General features: G+C 43.3%; 1 protein-coding gene across 1 annotated transcript; it reads right to left on the bottom strand.

Annotated features, from left to right (window-relative positions):
- Positions 1-123: 123 nt before the first annotated feature.
- NIT2 (nitrilase family member 2) lies at positions 124-23,245 on the bottom strand. The gene is made up of 12 exons (XM_029213701.1): positions 23,165-23,245; positions 20,924-21,159; positions 20,579-20,889; positions 14,780-14,898; positions 13,104-13,224; positions 11,383-11,471; positions 6,955-7,048; positions 6,364-6,438; positions 5,192-5,270; positions 3,360-3,458; positions 655-710; positions 124-310 (listed from the first exon to the last, which is right to left on the bottom strand). The coding sequence occupies exons 1-12, from the start codon at positions 23,243-23,245 to the stop codon at positions 219-221; spliced, it is 1,452 nt and encodes a 483-aa protein (XP_029069534.1). The 3' UTR covers positions 124-218.
- Positions 23,246-24,354: the final 1,109 nt, after the last annotated feature.

Genomic DNA, 24,354 nt, shown 5'->3' with positions numbered 1-24,354 from the left:
TGCCAGCCTGAGTCCTTTTTGACTATTTAATACGGTGTGGAGAATACCAGCATCAGTTGATGCTCCACCATCTCAACAGAGAGCTTCCCTATCCAGGAAGGGAAAAGGCTGAAATTAAAAAAAAACAAAAACGAATCTCCATTAAAGAATTCAGAAGGGAGTTGATTATGTTGTAGAAACATATCTTCCTGTTTCATGACACGTTGGAAACATAAACATTAGGGCTTTTTCGCCTCCACTGCATAGAGGTCTGAGCGCTTCTGGCTAAAAATGGGGATTTGCTGGCGTATTTCAGCCAACTTCTTCAGGTCTGCAAAAACAGAAAAGTGCACTATTAGTAAGATGTAATTCCTTACCGACCGACGGGAATTTCTTCCCCAAACACTATAAAAACAACCAGAGCCTCAGCAAGTAATTTGCTCACAGGCCTTGTCTGGAGGCACAGACAGCCTGTCAATGCCCCTGTATTCATTTCAAACCAAACCAAGAAAACTCAGGCTGAGATACAGCCCCGGGGCTTGGCCAGAGAACCAAGGATAAATGAGGAGGGTGGGGCATAAAGGAGCCCCTCCAGGTGACAGGGTTGCACAGCTATGGAATCTGGCCTCAGAATGGGGACACCAGAGACCTGAACTGTGCCAGAGCTAATCTTACCTATGTCTGAATACACGATCATTTCTTCAGTGCCAGCTTTGACGAGGACCTCCCCCCTGAAAAAGATTCAGGGGAAGAATGAGTGGATTCTCTGATGTTTGCTGATATTCAGGGTCTTTCTGTTTTTCCTCCCCATCTCACAGGCCAAAGGGGAAGGAATCTGAGATTTAAAACAAGAAGGTAGGGGCATAAATTCCTGTTCTACCATTGAAGTAGCTGTGTGGCCTTGTGGCAAGTCATCTGGAATCTCCATTTCCTAATCCATAAAGTGGAAATATGAGCTCTGTGAGGACTTGGTGAGAAAATTATGGAGTGTATTTTGTAACCCACAAACTGCTAGGGAACGGTAATTATTCTAAGATGTGATGGAAGAAATTTTCACATAATGAGGTATGGGGAAGTCATTCTGGCTTATACATCATTTAACTTAAACTTTATTTTAACTGGAACAGCCTGCCTTGTGGCCTATCACACATACATTGTACATGTGCTTTAACTATTAAAGAAAAGGGTGCACTGCCCAGAAGGAAAGAATGTTCGTTCTGAAGATGGAAATAAATGCCTCCCTTCCTGAGACATCAATGCTAATACTCTTTCTATATAAGGCTCCCTTCCCAAGCACCAAGGCCATACCACTTGCTGTATACATGGTGATCTTTTGTTTTTTTGAAATCTTGAAAGAATGTACACCTGTTGTGTTTGACATTCCTTGTTCTGACAAGATATAAAACTGTGCCGCAAACCATGCTTCTTCAGAATAGTTCCTCAGAGCTATGTGAGAGGCTGTCTCAAAGGCTACAGCCCTCAGTTTGGCTTGAATAAAACTCTTTTCTATTCCTATTATAGATTATTTATTATTTCTGTCAACGGATGTAAACATCTGGGAATAGAGACACCTATAACCAACGGGAAGCTCCATCTGTCCCCTCGTGAGTACGTTCAAGACCCCTTTACAAGGGTAGTCTGGCTCTGTTTCTTCACACCTCCCAAGGCTGCTACCCAACCATGCGGATGGTGAGACTAGGCCTGGGCAGGGCCCAGATCTGCCTGGATCTGTTTTCATGCCTGTGATCCCTGGATCCCTATGTTAATGGCTTTCAGGGTTTGAGGGAAAGGTTTCAACCTATGGGGCCTGGGTAGAAATGCCCTGGCAGGAACCCCACACTGGAAACAGCAACACTCCATAAATCTGAGGAAAAGCTGATTTGGAAAACTCTTTCCAGTGCTGAGGCTCTTGGCCCAAAACAGAGCTTCAGAAACATATCTGTGAAATGAAATTTCTCCAAAGCACAAAACAAAGTAATCTGATACAACAAACAATCTGACATAATAATTGGTTCCATCTACCAGATGGCCAAAAATTTTTGGCACAATGAGCTACAAACACCATCATTAATGCCATTTAACTGAATCCTTTTCTAGTCTCTTCTATTTCTTCCCCATTTGCCCTGGCATTCAAAGATCTCTATGTTAACCCCAGGCGCCTATACCAACGCTGATATAAGCCAGAGGGCTCCCAAACCGAACGGGGGGGATTCTAAAAAGGAAGAAATAAAGGTAAATCTTATACAACTACTTTGTGTCAGAGCAGCCAGCTTGATCAGTAACAGAGTTCATTAGGAGAACCAGCTGGGGAGCAGAGCTGCCCAAAAGGTCAGGAAGCTGATCACTAACATCTGCAGAGGAACTTGAGTCAAGTTTAATTCTGAAGCCAACTCAATCCTTCCAGTCTTTCAATGCCTCCCAAATCCTATCGTGCAAGAGGCTCACTGGGACTCTTGCTGGTCACATCTTCCAAGGACTTCCCCACCACACACTTTAATCTGTGGGTCCTGTAAAGTCAGCAGAGAGAAACTTTAGGAACCCCACAGTGACGTTTAAGCCTTTGCAGCCTTGTTACTGGTATATTTATCCTGAAATTGTAGAAATACATATCTGTGTGTGTGCTTGTGTGTCTGTAATCATACAGACATACGAGAAGTAGTATGGAATAAATCTCAGTTCTGAATTCAAAAGTCTTGGATCCAAACACCAGTTCTAGCCACTTTATCCTGTAAACTTCAAGTCTACCATCTATAAACTGGGCTAAATAAAGATAAGTCCCTGAGAGTTCACAGTGAGATAATGTGTGTGAAAGTACTATGTAAACTATACAAATGCCAGTAAGATATGTCTATTAACATATGTATATGTATCTGGGCAGACTTCCATGCTGGTTTCGCTAAGTAATAAAATGCTTTTCCCTCTCACAGAGGACAAGTTCACAGCTCCCCTTAATTCATCCCATCCTCCACTCTCCTCTAATCATTATGCAGGGAGCAAATCCTCAACCTGCAACTCATTCCTGCCCTAGGACCATTGACCCAGTCTAAATTTTAACCAAAAGCCAAGAGTTTGGGAGCCTCTTTTACTAAACCACCCACCCGTGACTGCTGCCTTGTTTCCAAGTTTGCTTGACATTAAAAGTCACTTAGAAACTCAGAAGGGGGCTGAGGCCAAGCACTCAGTCAGGAGAGCAGGACCGTTTCTCTCTCACATGGTTTTCAAGTGGAAGCTTCTCTCACTGAGAGACCTGGAGACCTGGCAGGCATGTGGGGAGATGGGGGTGGAGGGAGGGGCGGGACCAGGCAGGAATCAGACAACCCACTTGCCCAAGTGCCATCTCCCAAGCTCCTCGTGAGCCTGTCCCTGTGTAGCCAACTCACCAAGGACTCACAACGGTGCTGTGTCCCCAGGCAACATAGGAGGCTCTGTCATCCCGGGCAGGAGATGCCGTGGCCACGTACACCTGATTATCAACAGCGCTGTAGTTAATGGACAGAAAAGAGGTAAATTATACAGTGATTACATAGATCTGTGACTTTTTATCCTAAGTGTACAGATCCTTCTTTCAACAACTAGAATAGGACAGGCTGGCTCAGATGTGGAAGAAACATCCAAAGCCACAGGACCCTCTCTTCAAAAAAGATCTTATTGCATAAGCCAGTTCTCAACTAGAGCAATTCTGCCCACCAGGGGACATGTGCCAGTGTCTGGAGACATTTTTGACTGTCACGACTAAGGGACTGCTATTGGCATCTAGTGGGTAGAGGCCAGGGGTGCTGCTAAACACCCTGCAATGCACAGGGCAGCCCCTACACCAAAGAGTCATCCAGCCCAAGATGTCAGTGCTGCCAAAGCCGAGAAACCCTGGCCTGAGCCAACCTGTAAAGTGTAAAGAGCAGAGCTTCTCTGGTTAATGCAGTCAAGGTGGCCAGAGAGAACGGACTGGCCTTGCTCTGGGACAACACACCTTGCAGGGCTGCAGGGCCCTTCCATGCCAATGTGGCAGCCCCATTGTCTCAAATTAGGCAAGAATTTCGGGTGGCAGCCCGGGTGCACCAAAGCCACCTGACCCAGAGCCCTCTGGGCTCAATCAACAGATTCATGCCAGACCATCCCAGTCTCTCCCAAGCTTTTCTTCCTTTCAACAAGGCGTTTATTAATACTCATGGGTATCACGTACCCCTACCCCGCCTTCCATCACGCAACCAGCCAAACACTTCTACATCCCCTTCCAATAAAAATTACCATCATCTCCAGACATGAGCTAGTGGCTACCCCTGGGCGGAGAGAAGAGAGTACTGACTGGGAAGGAGCAAAAGGGAGCACTGCAAGGCACTAGAAATGTTCAAGATGTTGGTCTTGGTCATAGGTGAATACATATGTAAAAACTTACTGACCTGTAAACTTAAAACTAGCACACTTTCCTGTAAGTATATAACACCTCACTTTAAAAATCTTTTAATGAAAAGACTGTCATCTCTGACCAGCATTTGTTTTGCAGAGCACTTTACACAGTCACACTCCTTTCCCCTTCCATGTTACACGCACCTCTGCCATCTGCCCTTCACCACTCCTCAGCCTCAGGGGACCAGGGAAACAGCAACTGTGACATGCACAACATAGCTGTGCAACGCTCAGGACTCAGAGGTTAGAAGAGCGAGAACTTATGACGAATTTCTTGGCAGAGTGCCAAGACTAGCAGGACACTATGGAGGATGGAGTAGGATAAACACCCAATCTGAGCAGCACAGGGTCCACGGAGTGCAGACCACAAGTCTCTCCCTAGGGCTGTCAGGCTAAAATAACCCCTGCCTTTTCCTTGGCTTCAGACACATACATTCCGTGGGTCTCCAATTCTCTGTAAAAGTTGCTGGCAACTGTATCAGAGACACCAATCCATGCCTGAACACAGAAGAATGAAATTGCTGCCCACCTGATGCAGTGAATGCTCTTCAAAATGCAAAAATCACAGTCCCCCAAATCCATGAGACTGGTGCTGTGGCTTCTGAGGAGAAGGTGCCCTACACTAGAAGCCCTCCTTTTGGACTGGAAGATGAAAAGAGTCACCTTTTTCAACTGCATTTGGATGCCAGGGCATTCTGAGTCAGAGGCAGCATTCCATACGGGGAAGGTTGGTGCTTCCACCAAACTGGAAATGTTCCCACAAAGAAACACTGAGACTCCTGAAGGTGTGCTTGAGATGCTTTCTTACCGGCCTCGCTGAAGCAACTCCCAGTGGGCTGGTCCGGTGGTCAAATTAAAAGCTGCAGGATATACCAACAGCTGGCAGCCTTGGGGAGAGAAAGGCCAAAGAAGAGCAGATGCAGGTAGACACCCAACCACACTAGCCCCTCCCTCTATTCCTTACCCATCAGGGACCAAACTCAAACTTCCCCAAGCATAAAAAGATTCAGCCAAGTCAGACAGGGTCAGCAGCATTAAGTATGGCTCTAAATTCCTCTAGACACACACACACAAAACACATACACACAAGAAAAGTGGTATTGACAACCAAAACCACAACATGTGACTTTGCTTTAAAAAGGTGGAGAACCTGTCATTCGAATTCCTCTCAGCATCATGTGGTCAGCTCCCATGGCCAAGGACCATGTTTTGTGATGCTTGTCAATTGAAACGAGGGGCAGAGTAGGGCTCTACTACTTATTGCTAAGACTCAGCTGAGACTGCCAACCCAGAGCCCTTGTGCCTCCACCTTCTGCTGAGCAGGGAGTCAAACTGTTTGCACCCACTTCACTTTCACCGACAGATAAATTGGAATCAGAGTATCTTTGGCAGTCTAGTAGGTATGCTAATATTTGTTGAGTACCATATGAGGAATTCTGTAAGTCCTCTCTCCTTAATCTTCGCACTGTTCCTGTGGAGATGCATATTTTTCCAGAGATTAAGTAATTTACCCAAAGTATTGTGCCAATTAAGGGGAAGAGTTGGAACCAGAACCCAAATCTTCTGATCTGACTTGGTGCTTCTCCAGGATGGTAGCATGCTCCTCTGGACCAAAATGTCACTGACTACATTTCAACTACCCAACATCTAGGACTAGTAAGTGGTAAAAGCCATGTGCACGCAGACCATTCCTACTGGGCCCCGAGTGACTCTTTCCAAACACAGTAGCAGGAAGGGCTCAAAGGGTAGAGCAGAGGTTTAGTTTAGGAGTATGGCTCCTCCCTCAGCTATGTGGCGTGTTAAATTACAACCCCCAAAAAACCATACTGTCCATACGCAGAAGTCTGAGAATTCATATGGAGGTAGAGAAATTAAGACCTGTCCTCCAGGTTTTCTGACCAAGGGTTCCCTCTACCCACAAAGACCAGCCCAAATTAAACCTCCAAGCATTTACACAACATAACTGTAGTGCTGCCTTACCTCTCTGTGCATAGATTTGTGCCAGCTCTGCAAAGCGGATGTCGTAGCAGATGCCCAGGCCCACTCTGCAGTAAGCTGTTTTCCAAACAGAAAATATACAAACAAAAAGTTAAGCTCCTGCCTCATGGTGCAGCAGGGGAAAGCCTCCAAGATCTAATGATCACAAAACACTGACGGGAATACATTCATGCAGGGCCCATGGATGGAGAAAATGTATAAGCTTATTCCTGCCTGGACCTCACCTCGTGAAGACATCATTTACAACAGCAAAGCAGAGATGAGAAACTCGTTCTAACTGAATGCTTCTTATATAAGTGGGAGGTGTTCAATCATGGCCTAATGGGTACAGGCCGGAAGCTATCATACTAATAAAAGGCTGTGACCAAATGGAAGAGCAAAACCATGTCAAACCCTCAGTTCTCCATCCAGCCCCCCCTTTCTAGATCTCTGACCATTCTCTGCCCTTCTCACTTCTGGCCTTTCAGTCAGGTTTTGTAAAGAGGTTGGGAAGGGAGAGAAGTGAAAAACATAGGACTACCTGATCCTTTTCTACAGGGACTGCTAAAAGAGGTGAATTTATCTGGTACGTACGAGTATCAAATGTGGAGAAACTATCACCAGGACTCAATGTTTTAGATTCTTGAAATGTGATTTTCCCAGGAACATCAATGTCAAACAGGTGGAGCTGCATCACAAATAATGGATTCGGTTACCTCTTTTCTGCAGGGTTCATGACAATAATAACAAACATCTTTCCATGGCCAGCAATAGGGGTGTTCTAAGATCAACTGTACAAACAGCACCCCCAATCTGCCCACAACCCACCCCACAAGCTGACTGACATCATATCAAAATAATTTCTAACACAGGGAACTGGAAAAATGATGCTGTAGGCCTTAGACCCTTGTTTCCTTAGTGGTGTGCAAATCAACATCTAGATTTCTTACGGAAAGCAATTAATGTGCAGCTTTTTTACTCAATATAAATGCTAAATGAAGACTTCTCAGAATCAGAATCAAACTGATACATTGGCAGAAGAGGTGGAGAGTGGGTGAGCAATCACAAATAGGTAAAATTTGCAAACCCAATGCAGCAATATATTAAAAAGAAACACATCACTTCCAAATTGGATTTATTCAAGGAAAGCCAATGTGATTTAACATTAAAAAACCAATCAATGTGATTTACCACATGAACAAAATAAAGGGGAAAAGTCATATGATCATCCTAAGAGGTGCATAATGAGCATTTGGTAAACTTCTCCATCCATTCTTATTTAAAAAACGGAACAGAAAAACTCTTCTAGGAAGGGAACCTCCTTAATCTGATAAAGAATATCTGCAAAAAAAAAAATCTAAGGAAACATCATATTTAATGGTGAAACATTAAAACCCTTCTCCTATTGAGATCAAGAACAAGGTAAGTACACCTGCTATTCAACACTGTACCAGAGGTCCTAACCAAAGCAACAAGGCAAAGGAAAGGAATAAAAAGGATAAAGATTAGAAAGAAAAAATTAAAAGCCATTATTCTCAGATGATATATTTGTATACCTAAGAAATGTCAAAGGAAATATACAGATGAATTATTAGAATGAATAAGTTTACGCAAGGGTACTATATACAAGGTCAATATTTTAAAAATTAGTTCTACTTCTGTACACTAGCAAGAAACAGAAAATGAAAGGGCATCAAGAAATACCAATTAGGAATAAATCTAGTAAATGATATACAAGACTATACCCAAAAAACTATTAAAAAACTTTGAGAGAAATTAAAGAAAGCCTAAGTAAATGGAAAGAGATATATATCATATTCATGGCCTGGAAAACTCAATTCTGAAAACAAGCACTTTAAAGAGTTGGGTTAATAGCTCAATGCTCGGACTTCCCTGGTGGCTCAGTGGTTAAGAAGCCACCTGCCAATGCAGAGGACACGGGTTTGAGCCCTGGTCCAGGAAGATCCCAGGTGCCGCAGAGCAACTAAGCCCATGCACCACAACTACTGAGCACCCCCTTATATTGAGACTGTGACAATATAAGTTCAATCGCCACAACTACTGAAACCCACACGCCTAGAGCCCGTGCTCCGCAACAAGAGGAGCCATTGCGATGAGAAGCCTGCACAACGCAACAAAGAGTAAACCCCACGCTCTCCAACTAGAGAAAGACTGCATGGCAACGAAGACCCAACACAGCCAAAAAACTAATTAATTAATTAATTAAAAAGAAATATACTTAACTTAAAAAAAAAAGAAACATAGCTCAATGCTGGGTCCTCTTCCACTAATGGCAGAGTGGCTCCTATCAGACCAGCTTTCTCACAGATAACTATGAACTCTGGACAAAATAAAAAACACAACTACTTAAAAGCACTTGAGAATAATCAAAATCAGGCAGAAACAGAAGAGAAGTCAACACTTGGAAGAAGGGACTAGTGCTGTGTGAGTTTCCCATTTGTTTACAGCTTTTAGTTGGAGGCAAGGCCCCAGCTGTTGCTAGGAGTGGTGGTGACAACTACGCACAATCATACCAGCTGAGGAACCAGAGAATAGAGTTTCATGGCAGGTGGAAAGTGAGGGGGAAATGCTGAAAAGGAGAAAGCCAAAGAACAGCCCTAAATTTTACATATAAAATCTGTCCAAATCTCTGACTAACCAATGAACTAAAGATGTGTGGGGCAAACTCCAAGCAGCCCAGCTAAAGCTAAACAACTTTACAGTAGAACAGAGCAGCTGAAGTTGCTGCTTCTTCCTCACAAAGGAAAAAGAGTTTGGTGTTTGAGTATGCCCAAATTAACTACTTGCTAAAATAAAATATTCAACACTTTTCAGGGGAATGTAATAGAAGTTAGAATCTCAACAACATATAATCCAATATACAATCCTAATTACTAGATACACAAAGATATTACCCAAAGTCTTAAAGAAAAAGCAGCAATGGAGCAGACCCCAGTAAGACCCAGATGTGATAATTATCAAAGACTTTAAAGCAGCTATTGAAACTAAGCTCAAGAGAGTAAAGAAAAATGAGCTCTTAATGCATAAACGAACAGAAAATACAGTAGGGAATAAAAGCTATGAAAAAGAATGAAATGAAAATTTTAGAACTGAAAAATTCAACATCTGAATTTTTTAAAAATTCCACTGGATTGATTTACAGGAGAGTGGAGATTACAGAAGAAAGACTCAGTGAATCTGAAGATGGGTCAATGGAAAATGCCCAATCTGAAGAAGACAGAGATAAAGCATTGAAAAACAAAAATAAAAAACAGAGCCTTGGTGACCTGGTTTGGTGAACAGTATCAAAACTGGAGTCCCATAAGAAGAGAATGGGACAGAAAAATATTTAACAAAATAATGCCCCCAAGTTTCCCAAATACAGTGAAAGACTTAAATTTTACAGATTCAAGAAACACAAAGCAGGACAAATACAAAGAAAACCATACCTAGAAATATAATAGTCAAAATAGTGAGAACTAAAGATTATGAAAAGACCTTGAAGGCAGGTAGAGAAAAACATGAATTGCATGCAGAAGAACAATACTAATTATCACTAACTTCATATTGGGGGTAAAAAAAGAGGCTAGAAGATAACTGAATAATAACATCTTTCAAACTTCTGAGGAAAAAAAGAAAACTGTCAACCCAGAATTCTATTCCACCAAAAATCTTTTTTAAGAATAAAGGCGGGACTTCCCTGGTGGTCCAGTTGTTAAGAATCCACCTTCCAATGCAGGGGACGCGGGTTTGACCCCGGGTCGGGGAAATAAAATCCCACATGCTGTGGGGCAACTAATCCCCGTGCACTCTAGAGCCTGCACGCCACAACTAGAGAGGAGCCTGAGCGCCACAACAAAAGATGCCGCAATGAAGATCCCATATGCTGCAACTAAGACCCGACGCAGCCAAATAAATATTTTAAGAAAAAGAATAAAGGCAAAGTAAAGGTATATTCATAAATAAAAACTAAGAAAATTCATAGCTAGCCGAGCCTCACTACAAAAATGCTAAAGGAGGTCTTTTTGTTTGAAGATAAACATACCAGACAGAACTAAGATCTTCAGGAAGAAAAGAAAAACACTAGAAATGGTAAGTATTTGGGTAAACACAAAATATTTCTCTCTTAATTTCTTTAAAATACACATGACTACTTAAATTAAAAATTAGTGTTTTGTGGGATTCATAATGTATATAGATGCAATATGTATGAAAACCATACCATAAAGAAATGACCTATACAATTGCAAGATTCTTAAATTTCACATGAAGAAATATATTATTAACTAAGTAGACTGTGACAATATAAGCATGTATATTGTCACAGGGCAACAACTTAGGGGAAAAAAAGCAAACTACTACTCAACCCAAAAGAATGCAGGAAAGAGGAACAAAGGGAAAAAATAATTAAATGTCTATCTGCTTAAAATCCAACCATATCAATAATTACATTAAATATAAATAGAGTAATCACTCCAGTTAAAAGGCAAAGATTGTCAGAATGAAAAAAAAGCAAGACCCAACTACATGCTGTCTGCAAGAGAAGCATTTTAAATATAAAGAGACATATAGACTGAAAATAAAAGATTAGTAAAAGATGTACCATACAAGCAGTAAGTATAAGAAGGCTAGAGTGGCTATAGTAATATCAGAGCTAAACCTCAAGACAAAGAGTACTACAATGAAAAAAAAAAAGACATATAATGATAAAAGAATCAACTTACCAAGAAGACTTAACAATCCTAAATGTATATGCATGCACTTCTACTGCAAAGATGTCAGCTCTCCCCAAAGTTGGATCACTGTATGTTCAATACCATCCTAATCAAAATTCCTGTAGGTTTTTCCTTGGCTGAAATCGATAGGCTGAGCCTACAATTTATATCAAAATGCCAACAGCCAAGAACAGCCACCTGTGCCAACTAATCAAATGCCTGATGTGTGTACCATATGATGAGAGTTACTGGGAACTTCAAAGCAAATTCTCAGGAGGCAATGAGACTTGCCACATTCTCTACTTACCTTTCTGTGCTTTACCAGTAAAGTTCCATCGGGCCCAAACACGGCACAGGTATTATATAATTTCCCAGCATCCTCTTCAGGAATGGAACCTTTCATTGAGAGGAGAAACACACAGACACAGAAAACACTCTGAATAAAGCATTCTTTTATGATAACAGGACAAAGGCTTGATAAAATTTACTATCTTCTTGGGTCCAACAATAAAGTTTACTATCTTCTAAGGGTTATTTAATCATGTTTTTTTCTTCTTGAATATGATTTTTCAGAGACCAACTTCAGAGTGTAGGTGAAATATAATTAGGTTAGATGCCAAAGAAAGGTTTCAAAAATAACCAAACTGTTTCTGAATTCAGCTTTGATCTTGAGCAACACTTCATCTGAAGCATTGGTGCAACACGGGGAATTCACTGTTGCTCAACTTAAATTCACCAGGTCCTGCAACATAACTGTATCCAAAAAGGTCTTGAGGTGGGAATGTAAGCCAGTCTTTCCATCACTGAATATGGTTCCTGCAATTCTATCTCTTCTTGCTTTGCCTTCTTTTCTCCTCTTATTCATTTCTAATTCTTACTATATGATAATAGAGAAATAATTTTGTTTGCTATATTAAACAGAGTTTTATTGTATTTTTATTTAAACAAATAGAACACTTTATTTTAACAAAACCACATAAATAAAGCTACTTTTTTAAAATTGAAGTATACTTGATTTACAATATTATACTAGTTTCAGGTATACAACATTGTGATTCAATGTATTTTTTAAGATTTTACTCCATTTAAAGTTATTACAAAATAATGGCTCTATGTATCCGTGCTGCACAATATATCCTTGTTGCTTATTTATTGTATACATAGTAGCTTATATCTCATAATCCTCCATCCTTATATTCCCCCTCCCCCCTTCCCTCTCCCCACTGGTAACCACTAGTTTGTTCTCTCTGTGAGTCTGTTTCCATTTTGTTATATACATTCCTTTGTTTTCTTTTTTTAGATTCCACATGTAAATGATAGCATTCAGTATTTGTCTTTCTCTGTCTGACTTAATTCACTAAGCCTAATACTCTAAGCTACCTTTGATGTATGCGGCCTCTTTATGGGAAAAAAAATAATCTTAACACTATATTAATGAAAGACATTCAGATATGGTTTCTCTTTCCACCTGCCCCTGTACTTCCAACTCCTTCTCCAGAGAAAATCATCATCAGTTTGGTGCGTGTCCTTCTACAGTATTTACTATGTCTTACATACATAAATACATATAAAAATATACAACCTTCTTTTGTGTGGGGCATTCATCTGTATGGAAGTACCTGTTCATTTCATATTAAACTTGCTCTTTTTCCACTGAACAGTGTGTCTCAAAGATCCTTCCGCATTCCTAAATACAGATCTACCTCATTCTTTTTTTTTTTTTGCGGTACGCGGGCCTCTCACTGTTGTGGCCTCTCCCGTTGCGAAGCACAGGCTCTGGACGCGCAGGCTCAGCGGCCATGGCTCACGGGCCCAGCCGCTCCGTGGCATGTGGGATCTTCCCGGACAGGGGCACGAACCCATGTCCCCTGCATTGGCAGGCGGACCCTCAACCACTGCGCCACCAGGGAAGCCCCTACCTCATTCTTTTTGATAGCTAATTTGTATTCCATGATTTAAATGTAACAACAAAAGTTACTCAGATGTTTTTAATGTTTAGGCCATTATACCTTGGGGGTAGGAAGTTACCTCCAATGACATATATGCTGCACTTCTTTGCTACTTCAGAAAGCTTCTGTGTGGAGTCACCAGGAATTTTCTCTGCATATTCAGGAAAATATTTCGTACCATATGGAGAATTAAAGCATTCCTAGAATAATGTTGGAAGAGAAAAAGGGGAAAAAAACACCAAAACACCCAACTCACTTTAAAGTTCTGCTGTAAAAAGACATAGCTCTCAAAGGGGTAAAACACAGCTGATAAGAAAAACATGGACACCTCAGGGCTAAAGAGCCTGTGGACACAGACAGGACTCGGCCCCTGACTCAGGTGGGGCTGGAGGAGACAAGTCAGCGTGCTGTCCCAGATCCTGGTCACCTTGGCAAAAGACCACACTTGCCTCTCACTGAGTTCGCAGGAGAACTACGCCTTCCCAGCCTTGGGCACGCAGGCCCCACTACCACTGGGCTTACTCATAGGACTTTGGGTGTTAGGATGACTCCATAGTCTCAGTACTATATTATTAACTATGTAAAGTAATAAAGCCTGTGCTTTTTAAAAATACAGAAGCTTTGAAAGCCACAGAGGTTAGGGTGTTTCCTCATGTATAAAATTATCTAAGCTCCCTTCCAGCACTATCATTCTGATCCTGCAAAATCTCACACTCCCCTGAATATGTCTCAACAGCTCTGTGATAAAAGAAAAGCAAAACTACTAGATTTCGACTCTAGTTCATTCATTTCGCATTTACTGAGATTGCCTGTGCACCAGGCACTGTGCTAGGAAACTCAAGGCTGAGGATCACCAACTTGTACAAAACACGTGTTAGGTAGAGGGGAATTCAAGTGCTTTCACTCCTGGCCTTTAGACTCTTTTACCCCTAGCAACTTAAACCAACAAGAACCCGTTATCAGGTGCAAGTACAGGTGAGTCCCATGGTGCAAAATTAAGATCTCGAGCTCCCTTGTTGAAGATTCCTACTCACTGGCCACGTTGTAATGGCCTGGAGCCTAAAATAAAATACAAGGTAGCCCTGAAAATTCTCCAGGGTTTGCAAACAGCTGCCTCCTCCCCACAGTGGGGTAGTGGGTGGTCGGGAATAGTTCTCCCACTGACCCCAGCAGGCCTCTGCCAGTAGATGCATGTCCTGACACGTGCAGGACCTTCTCTGGGGCTGACCCTGTATTTGCTGACAAACAAATGTGGCGCAATCTTCAGCTGATTCTGTTCTAAAAGAGATGACGTAGGAGACAGATGCAGAGTCCTACTGGCTTACCACACTTTGGAAGATACCACAGACTTCCTAAATATCTCTAACAATTTTCAGTTTTCAACAACTTTCAACAATTTTTTTAAATGCTGGAAGCTTAGCGCTAAAATCAATACGTCCTGGTCCTGTAAAGACTTAAGTACACAAGGAAAAGGTAAATATCTGAGGCACTGAGTATTTTAGCTTTAGGTTAAGTCCCTCAGCCTGCTAGGCTTCTGAACCGAGCAAGTGACCTAAAGTTAAAAACCTGTAAGCATGCTGGCACATCCTATCACAAAGACTCTTGCTAGGGTCATCTTCCAGACAAACATGGAACAATCCTGGGGTCCCAAAGGACCTTGCTGGACCCCAGGACACAGAAGGACAACCAGAGCTAGCGGACATTATTCTGCTGGGACAACAGTCCCCAGAAAGGGGTGGCTGCCTCCATACTTACTGGCAGAGAAACTATTTTGGCTCCCTGCTTTGCTGCCTCCCAGATAAGGCCACAGGCTCGAGTGAGGTTATCTGATTTGACAGAAGAAACTTGAAGCTGGATGAGGGCCAAGCGGAAAGCTGAGGATGAAGATAAAAGAAAACAGCTGTCAGAAGATCTGACTGCTGAATCACATAGAGCAGCATTTCTCAATGGAAGGTTAATTTTGCCCCCCAAGGCATCTGGCAATGTCTGGAGACATTGTTGATGGTCACAGCTAATGCAGTACTACTGGCATCTAGTGGGCAGAGGTCAGGGACACTGCCAAACATGCCGTAACGCACAGGACAGTCCCTGACAACAAAGAATTATCCAGTCCTAAATGTCAATAACGCTGAGGTTGAGCAACCCTGAGACAGAGCTACATCCGTGGTCAAAGCCCATTCCAGGCACAAGAATCTGAAGTGAAGCAGGCAGGGCCAGCTTCTGCCTTACAAGTGAGAACGTGGCTTGAAGAAAGAAGACTAGGTCTGAGCAGGCGACTATCCCTTATGTGACCTCCGGCCTCCAGTCTATCCCCAGTCCAGATGCTGAGCACCTCCCAGCGTAGCAGGTGAAATCCCTTTGGAAGTCTCTGCTCCACCGTGAGTTGGGGCAGCAGGCCCATGGGAAGCTGACATGCCTGTCTCGAAGTCCCCGTCACCAGCTGGGACACAGTGCACTGGTCCAGCTGCAGGTAGAGGGGGAGCCTGGCAACCAGTGGGCTGCACATGTGCCTAGTCACAGGGCAGGGCCCCTGGGCAGGTCTGCACTCACCGCATGAATATTCCCGTGCCCAAAGGAGCACAACATTAAGTAGCAAATGGAAAATACCATGAGAGGTTGAGAGAAACACTGTGCAAGGAAAACCCAACAGCGTTTTCTCCTGCTCCCTGAACAAACGGCTCCACATTTTCACTGGAGACTCAGTCCCACATATTATGTGGCCAGCTCTGCCAACCAGACCTGCTGTCAGCCTTGGGACAAGCAGGTCAGTGGCTCCTCCAGGCTTACTCCTTCCTTGAGGTAGTAGCCACACCCTACATTTGCTTTTCCTATAGAGTTCTCTTTTAGCTCTTACAGTAATCACCTTTTACTGGTTAAGAGTCCTTTATATGAATTCTTTTCCTGTTCAAGTGACTGGTGTGGTTTCCGAGTCCTGCCTGGACCCTGATTGACAGTTTTTGCTTATGGTCTGACGAAAGGCTACATTAAAGGTTCCAAACCATGTCGTAACCCACAAAGTTTTGCAAAACTTCAGGAATTATCAGCAATGGCCTGGCCTCGCTTCCCTACCTGGCCTCTGCTGTGGAGTCTGAAATCCCACCATTAGTGACTTCTCTCTCTGGGTCTCTCCTGTAGCTGTAAAAACATCCCCAGAGAGGCAACATTGACAGACCCTAGCCTTTGATGAAGGCCTGTTTGGCTCATGGTTAACCCCAAAAGTAAGAAAACTCAGATGTTCCATTCCTTGGTTTCTCCTAAATATACTGAGAGGAACTAAATTTAACCCGGAATGCAGTTCGTCAAATAGTTTCAAAGACTGGATGAAAACCAAACAGGAAACAAAAGCTGGGATAATTACTTTGGGGCAAACAGCCTGAGCTGTCACTAAAACATCACAGACCAACTAAAGGTCTCCACTATAACTTAGAAGCTGGGTTTGTCTCTGCTTCTGAAGGAGGGTAAGATGAAGTCCACCATGGTTCTGTTGATGGCTTCCTTTCTCGCCCATCACACCCAGAAAGGCAGCTGTCCTGCACCAGGCTTGGGACTGCCCGACATGCTGCAAAGCACCCGCTCCACAGGGGGGCTGAAGCCGGACAATTCCACCACTGGGGAGTTCCCTGAGGCTGAGGACGAGATACTAGTCACTTCATCTCCTCAGCAGTAAAATGAAACTACTTTTCATTGTCAGGTCCCTGGCTATACTAATATTCATTGTATTCTAAAAATTAAGGACTTACCAAGGGGAACAAAGGATAAAATATCTTAACTGAAGGGACCAACATGGAAACAGCAGAAGGAACAGGCAGGTCCTTTACACATGGAAGCATCTGTGAGGTATCATTAACAGTATCTTGTAGATGAGGAAACAAGAAGCTTGCAGAGGGAAAGCTGCACGAAGCCAGTCAACAAAGTGAGTGGCACAGCCAGAAGCAAGCCAAAATCTGGACTGCAGACAGAATGACTACCTTGTTTGTTTTTGGGTGGGTGGGGCTGAGGTCATGTAACTTGAAAACATTCCTCAAGGGAGTCAGATCAACACCACCCTCAACCCCACCAAGAACCACAGCTCTCAAGTCCATCAGCCTCTTCTGAAAGAGACAGTCACAACTCAGAGGGAGGTGTGTAAAAGGACTTTTTTTTTTTTCTTTTTTGACTGCGTTGGGTCTTCTTTGCTGTGCACAGGTTTTCTCTAGTTGCAGTGAGCGGGGTCTTCTCTCGTTGCGGAGCACGGGCTCTAGGCAAGGGGGCTTCAGTAGTTGTGGCGCACGGGCTTAGGTGATCCGCGGCATGTGGGATCTTCCTGGACCAGGGATCGAATCTGTGTCCCCTGCAATGGCAGGTGGATTCTTAACCACTGCGCCACCAGGCAAGTCCCTAAAAGGACTTCTATACCTTGATCCTGAAGGTTCATTCAGCCACCAACTTGCACTGCGCTCCAGGAGGTTGAAATGAAAAACAGAGAGCACTTCCACAAACCTTACCATTTGAGGGAGCCTCACTAATCCTTGGTAGGAACAGTTTATGTCCATTTTATTTCTTTTTTTTTAAGGGTTTCAAAATAACATTTATTTATTAAAAATGTCCATTTTAAAGGAGAGGAAACTGAGGTCCAGAGAGATCAAATGACTTGTTGACATGGGCTGAGCCAAGGCTGTAATAATCCCGGTCTCCAGACTTTGAGCCTAGAGCACTCCACTGCCTCATGTAAAAGAATCAGGCAAAGACCTGGGAACAAACACAGCTAGAAACTCATCCCTGGGGCTGATCCAGAATGGGGATGTGTAAGTAACATGTAATACCTAACCTGAAAGCTCAAGGTCCAGGTGCAGAAAAAACTTGCCCAGTTTTTTTTTTTTTTCCCAAGAGAAGTGGGCATTCTGCAGTGGGTGTGAGGGGGGCTCACTGTGGAGCAAATTAATCAGTCCTCTTACCACAAAAGCACAAATCAAAGAAAACAGGTGCTTCATTTTCACCTGACAGGGCTCAAATTACAAATAATCAGGGTTGGTGCCTTTGCAAAACTCACGTTCAAAACTAAATCAAACTACCACTGGCATTTTTCACAGAACTAGAACAAAAAAATTCACAATTTGTATGGAAACACAAAAGACCCCAAATAGCCAAAGCAATCTTGAGAACGAAAAACGGAGCTGTGAGAATCAGGCTCCCTGACTTCAGACTATACTACAAAGCTACAGTAATCAAGACAGTATGGTACGTACTGGCATAAAAACAGAAAGATAGATCAATGGAACAGGATAGAAAGCCCAGAGATAAACCCACGCACATATGGTCACCTTATCTTTGATAAAGGAGGCAGGAATGTACAGTGGAGAAAGGACAGCCTCTTCAATAAGTGGTGCTGGGAAAACTGGACAGGTACATGTAAAAGTATGAGATTAGATCACTCCCTAACACCATACACAAAAATAAGCTCAAAATGGATTAAAGACTTAAATGTAAGTCCAGAAACTATCAAACTCTTAAGAGGAAAACATAGGCAGAACACTCTATGACATAAATCACAGCAAGATCCTTTTTGACCCACCTCCTAGAGAAACGGAAATAAAAACAAAAATAAACAAATGGAACCTAATGAAACTTCAAAGTTTTGCACAGCAAAGGAAACCATAAACAAGACCAAAAGACAACCCTCAGAATGGGAGAAAATATTTGCAAATGAAGCAACTGACATAGGATTAATCTCCAAAATTTATAAGCAGCTCATGCAGCTCAATAACAACAAAACAAAGAACCCAATTCAAAAATGGGCAGAAGACCTAAATAGACATTTCTCCAAAGAAGATATACAGAATGCCAACAAACACATGAAAGAATGCTCAACATCATTAATCATTAGAGAAATGCAAATCAAAACTACAATGAGATACCATCTCACACCAGTCAGAATGGCCACCATCAAAAAATCTAGAAACAATAAATGCTGGAGAGGGTGTGGAGAAAAGGGAACACTCTTGCACTGCTGGTGGGAGCGTGAATCGGTACAGCCACTATGGAGAACCGTATGGAGGTTCCTTAAAAAACTACAAATAGAACTACCATATGACCCAGCAATCCCACTACTGGGCATATACCCTGAGAAAACCATAATTCAAAAAGAGTCATGTACCAAAATGTTCACTGCAGCTCTATTTACAATAGCCCAGAGATGGAAACAACCTAAGTGTCCATCATCGGATGAATGGATAAAGAGGATGTGGCACATATATACAATGGAATATTACTCAGCCTTAAAAAGAAACGAAATTGAGCTATTTGTAATGAGGTGGATAGACCTAGAGTCTGTCATACAGAGTGAAGTAAGTCAGAAAGAAAAAGACAAATACCGTATGCTAACACATATATATGGAATTTAAGGGGAAAAAAAATGTCATGAAGAACCTAGGGGTAAGACAGGAATAAAGACACAGACCTACTGGAGAACGGACTTGAGGATATGGGGAGGGGGAAGGGTGAGCTGTGACAGGGCGAGAGAGAGTCATGGACATATATACACTAACAAACGTAAGGTAGATAGCTAGTGGGAAGCAGCCGCATGGCACAGGGATATCGGCTCGGTGCTTTGTGACCGCCTGGAGGGGTGGGATAGGGAGGGTGGGAGGGAGGGAGACGCAAGAGGGAAGAGATATGGGAACATATGTATATGTATAACTGATTCACTTTGTTATAAAGCAGAAACTAACACACCATTGTAAAGCAATTATACCCCAATAAAAATGTTAAAAAAAATAATAGAAATAAAGTGCACAATAAATGTAAAAAAAAAGATGTGGCACATATATACAATGGAATATTACTCAGCCTTAAAAAGAAACGAAATTGAGCTATTTGTAATGAGGTGGATGGACCTAGAGTCTGTCATACAGAGTGAAGTAAGTCAGAAAGAGAAAGACAAATACCGTATGCTAACACATATATAGGGAATTTAAAAAAAAAAAAATGTCATGAAGAACCTAGGGATAAGACAGGAAAAAAGACACCGACCTACTAGAGAATGGACTTGAGGATATGGGGAGGGGGTAGGGTAAGCTGTGACAAAGCGAGAGAGTGGCATGGACATATATACACTACCAAACGTAAGGTAGATAGCTAGTGGGAAGCAGCCGCATAGCACAGGGAGATCAGCTCCGTGCTTTGTGACCACCTAGAGGGGTGGGATAGGGAGGGTGGGAGGGAGGGAGACGCAAGAAGGACGAGATATGGGAACATATGTATGTGTATAACTGATTCACTTTGTTATAAAGCAGAAACTAACACACCATTGTAAAGCAATTTTACTCCAATGAAGATGTAAAAAAAACCTCAATCTAAAACCTAGCAACAGTCTCCAAGAATGCCACGGGACAAAGTTTCACATTTGAAGAAGTATCATAATTACTGAAAGTGCACAGTCTTCGGGTCGCTGAGCGGGGGTAGCGGTGAGAAACAGGGAAGACCACAGGGAGGGTGCGGAAGTAGCATTTTAAATGAGCACCTGCCCCCGCTCCTTCCCGCGCAGGTGAATCTGGAGTAGGGGCGCCCGGAACGCACCTGGAATCTCTGCCTTCCGTTTCACACAAGCACAGTGGGACGCAAGGCGCGGGCCCTTCCGGCACGCAGGCCCAACGCTCCCGCGGCCCCTCCGGCCCTCCCGGAAGCCCGGAATCCCCGACGTGCGCCGCGCTGTGCTCTGCGGCCTCCCCTCCCTTCCCCGCCCCGCCCGCGCCCACCGGCCTCGCCGCTCGGGCCCCCAGCCCCGCGGCCACTGGAGCAAGGAAGGCCATGGGCGCGGCGGGGACACGACGCGGAGGCGAGGGGCTGAGCCGGCGAGACCGTCCGCCGGCGCCGCGCCCGAAGCCTCTCTCCAGTCCGAGCTCGGGCCGCGGCGCTACTTACTGGCCATGGCTCTGCCGGGAAGCACCACTGGCACCGGAGCCTGAGCGGAGGTCTGTGGGCCACCGCGCCGGCGCCGCGAGGGGCGGTGCCGCAGCGTCCGAGGACCCGCCCCCGCCACGCCACGCCCCGCCTCGCCTCCTGGCCCGCTGGCTCCGCGGAGAGGGTGTTTTCTTTCCAGCAAGCCTCAAACACCTATTAATCGCCCGCTGTTTATGTAACATCCTTGTAGTCAGATCCTCGAAAGGCAAGGGACGACCAAAATCCGGGTGGTGCACTAGTCAATGTTTAACAACCGGCCTCTTCGATTCTCAGCGAAAGAACTGAGCCTCTTGCCAGTTGCATCACCTCTGTGGCCAGGGGAAATACCAGAGGCTGATTGCCTTGGGCTATTTGAACAAGTCGCCGTGACGAGGATAGAATTATCTAGGTTAATTTAGGCACTCAAGACAACAGTGGGATTGGACTACAAGGCTGCTACGTGATTGGGGAGGGGAAAAGAGAAACTGGGTTCAGACAGAATATCCTCAACAACAATTCAGTCCTCTAATATGCTGAAATCTGCTAATAATGTTTCAGGATACTTGCATTTATTAGTCAGGATTGATTTTTGTGTGTTTGTGCTTTTGTCAGGCGTGGGGATCAAAGATCATAAGACGAATAAAGTTTGCTATTCTTAATACTCTGGAATAAACTATATTGAAATGTATCTTAGTTTTTAAAAGGATACTATAAAAAACATTCTGGGGACAATTAGGGACATTTAAATATGAACTGGATATTTGCTGCTTTAATGAATTTTGTGTGATAACTGTGATTATGCCAGACATTGTCTTCACTCTGAGGAGATGCATGCTGAAGTATTTAGGGGTGAAGTGTCAGAATTTCTGACTTGAAAATATGTGCTTATATAGAGATAAACCAAATATGGCAAAATGTTAATTATTAAATCTAGGAGGAGGATATATAGCTGTTCATGGTACTATTTTAAGACTTTTTAAAAGTTTAAATTTTAACACTTTCATAATAAACTCAAGGGGAAATGCACAGCAATTATGGGGTTTTTGAAGCTTTAACAGACTATCTGGACCTGGCTTGGCAGCAGAAAGATCTTTAATAACCTTTTAAATTTTACTATACTTATAGCCTTTTGAGGTCCCTTATTCAATATTAGCCTCTTACAATCTGTAAAAAAAAAAAAAAAAAAAGTTACCCTTCATTTAGACTTGGAAGTTTATTGGCATAAAGTTGTATCCAACAATGGTTCCAGACACGGCTGGACATGTTATTGGAACATCCAGGTAGAGATGCCCAGTAGGCGGTTGGACATAAGCCTCAAGCTCAGATGCCCAGCCTGGAGACTGATTTAGGAGTCATCAGAAGTTTAGACCAAGATGGAGCTCTGAATGCAAATGACAACAACTCAAGTGGACTGTGAAAGGCACAGGCAGAAGAGGGGCCTGTGAAGCCTGGGAAAGAGCCATCCAAGAGGCAGGAGAAGACCAACAAGCCCAAGAACCGGTGGGTGCTGTGTTCCTTACATCCCATGCAGGGAAACTGCCAACCCGGATTCTAGAGAAAAGGAAAGTAATAAAAATGAAAACTGTTTTTGCGCTTTCCCTTAGAACTTTCTGGGCATAACAGAAAAGCTAGATGCTGGGTTCCAGTTCTGGCTCTGCCACTTATTTTATGTTAACACCTAGGGCAAATCACCTCACTCTCAGGACCTTGTCATCATGTGTAATACAAAAGGATTTAGAAGCAGAAGGAGAGAGGCAGGTGAGCTGAGTTTGTGCAGCCCTTCCACCACTCCACTCCCTGCCCCTTCAACCGCAGCAGCTCTGCCTGCATGTTTCCATATTCCCTTTCATCAGACATTTGAAAAGCAGCCGAAGAGTAAAATCACTACACTAGATGGATCTCTAAAACCTAGCTAAAATTCTGCTGTTGCCAACCATGTCTCACCGCTTTAATGTCCATGTCCAGGCTGGTACTGATCAGGATTTCCATTTTTACTCCAGAGGACCTATTCCACCATCTCCAGCCATCTCTATTTACATGTCTTGATACCAGTTCAAACTCAACTGTCTGAAACTAAATTTATCCCCTCTAAAAGAGCTTCTCATCCGTACTTTCCTCTTTCACTCACAGGCACCACCCTTTATACTGTTTTCCAGTTCCCTCTGCTCTCCATCCCCTCCTCCCAAAAATCTAAGTCACTTCTGTGTCTTTCAAGTCTTTTACCCCCAACCTCTGGCTAGCGACAGGGCGCTTCTTATTCTCCTGAAGCACCCCCTTGATTGCTGCCCCTTTTTCTGTCCCCATGACCACCATCCACAGCAAGGTCTTCCTCATTTTGGGGAGACTACTACAGGCAACTCGTAACTGGTCTCCTTTCCACCAGCATCTTGCCCTCCAGTCAATCCTTCGTAGTATTAGGGAAGTTAGTCTGGGGGAACATGAGTTCAATTTTGGGGGTGAGGTAGGTATACAAATGACTAAGAGAGATGAAGGACTGAAAATCAGGAGGAAGAATTGGAATCATCTGCACCAGAAAAAGAGAAGAAACTTTAAGAGTGGATGAGATCCTAGAAGAATGTTTGATACTACAAAAAACGAAAGACTCAAACTTGGGAATTATCGTATTGGGTTTAGAGCTTTGCACAGGGTGAGAGTCGAAGGAGAGGGGTGGTGTGTGTATGTAAATGTATGTATAACTGCTTCTAAATTTCTGATGCAATTGTCTACAAATCAGAAGACCAGAGTTAAAAACTTTGCTTCATCACCGAAAGGCCATGTAACTTTGGGCAAGTTATTAGCAGCATAGGGATAGCAACTTAAAATACCTACATGGACTAGAAAGGTACCTATGGAGTGAAGCTGGTGACCTGAAGAGAGAAAAGTGAGCAGTGACCTGATAGAGGCCCCTAGCTCTGGCCTACTATTTCCAGACCCCAGCAAAGAAGTCAGGCATAGCCTATCAGTCATGAGCATGAACTCTGGAATTGGATGGTCTGGTTTTAAATCCTGGCTCTAACAGTTATTTGCTATATATCTTAGAAATAGTTATCCTCTTTGTGCCTTTATTTCTTCATCCATAATATGGGGATAATATCACACATAGCCTAAGACTGTTGTGAGGATCACACTATGACCAACTGGGATTTACCCCAGGAATAGAAGGTTGGTTTAACATATGAAAACCAATTAATGGAATAAACCTTTAATAAAGGAGAAAAGCCACATGACTATCTCCACAGATGCAAACAACTTTTGACAAAAATCCAACACTGTTCATGATAAAAAATACTGTCACAGGCAATGTTTGTGTACCCCTACAATTCATATGATGAAACCCTAATCACTAGTGTGATTTGGAGACAGGGCCTTGGGGAGGTAATTAGGGTTAGATGAAATCATGAGGATGGGGCCCT

The sequence above is a fragment of the Monodon monoceros genome, unplaced genomic scaffold, assembly GCF_005190385.1.
Source record: "Monodon monoceros isolate NGI ecotype Baffin Bay Population unplaced genomic scaffold, NGI_Narwhal_1 Super_Scaffold_11, whole genome shotgun sequence".
Taxonomy (NCBI): Eukaryota; Metazoa; Chordata; class Mammalia; order Artiodactyla; family Monodontidae; genus Monodon; species Monodon monoceros.
The sequence above is the reverse complement of the archived record's forward strand: the minus strand, read 5'-3'. Positions and strand labels throughout refer to the sequence as shown.